Raw genomic sequence first — 703 nt, 5'->3', positions numbered from 1 at the left:
ACACACACACACACACACACACACACACCTGTTGACAGAGGTAAACACTTCATTATCTCTTTCATTCAGCTTTGGTTGTTGTTCTCTTCCTCCACCTGACTCCTGTTATGACCGTTAACCCTCCTCTGTGCCTGATGTCATAAATCCCTCGTCTAGTCGCCCTCTAAGCCTTTCCCTTCGTCGTCCTCCTCCTTTTTCTCCCGGTACCTCCAGCCCCTGAAGGTGGTGAACCGGAAGCGCCCGCCGAGGGACGAGTGGAACAACTACAGCTCGCCGGGGGACCAGGAGGGCGACGGGCCCTCTCAGGAGGTGGAGCGGGACATTTGTATCAAGGTAATGGGGTCAGCCGGAGTCATCCGTCAGAACGGTTCGCTGTAAGCCGATCTAATCCAGAACAAGATGGGATTTTTATCAAAACTGTCAGCAAAGATGTGATCTGTTCCAGAATCCTCAAAACCTTCAGTGTTTTAACTCTTCTTAAAGGTCAGCTTGTGGAAATATCAAACACAGCGCAGTTTCCCTCCAGGTCTCAGATCACAATCAAAACCCAGAATGACCTTTTAAAGATTTCTTTGAATAAAAAAACAACAAAAGCCCTTAAATGTGTGATGATTTGGTTCTATTCTATCATTTAACTGTGTAGCATTTTTTACTCATTAACAGGACACAAGGTGTAAATATCACCAAAACAGGAAGTTTATGC

At 46.1% G+C, this 703-nt stretch overlaps 1 protein-coding gene across 1 annotated transcript; it reads left to right on the top strand.

Annotated features, from left to right (window-relative positions):
* Positions 1-213: 213 nt before the first annotated feature.
* Positions 214-678, top strand: LOC106512601 (ATP-binding cassette sub-family C member 8; the record flags this gene model as incomplete). The annotated part of the gene is given in 1 exon segment (XM_014001185.1): positions 214-678. A coding segment is annotated over 1 exon segment (165 nt), but the record flags the coding sequence as incomplete, so codon positions are not given.
* Positions 679-703: the final 25 nt, after the last annotated feature.

This window comes from Austrofundulus limnaeus, unplaced genomic scaffold, assembly GCF_001266775.1.
Source record: "Austrofundulus limnaeus strain Quisiro unplaced genomic scaffold, Austrofundulus_limnaeus-1.0 Scaffold8847, whole genome shotgun sequence".
Lineage (NCBI taxonomy): Eukaryota > Metazoa > Chordata > Actinopteri > Cyprinodontiformes > Rivulidae > Austrofundulus > Austrofundulus limnaeus.
The sequence above is the reverse complement of the archived record's forward strand: the minus strand, read 5'-3'. Positions and strand labels throughout refer to the sequence as shown.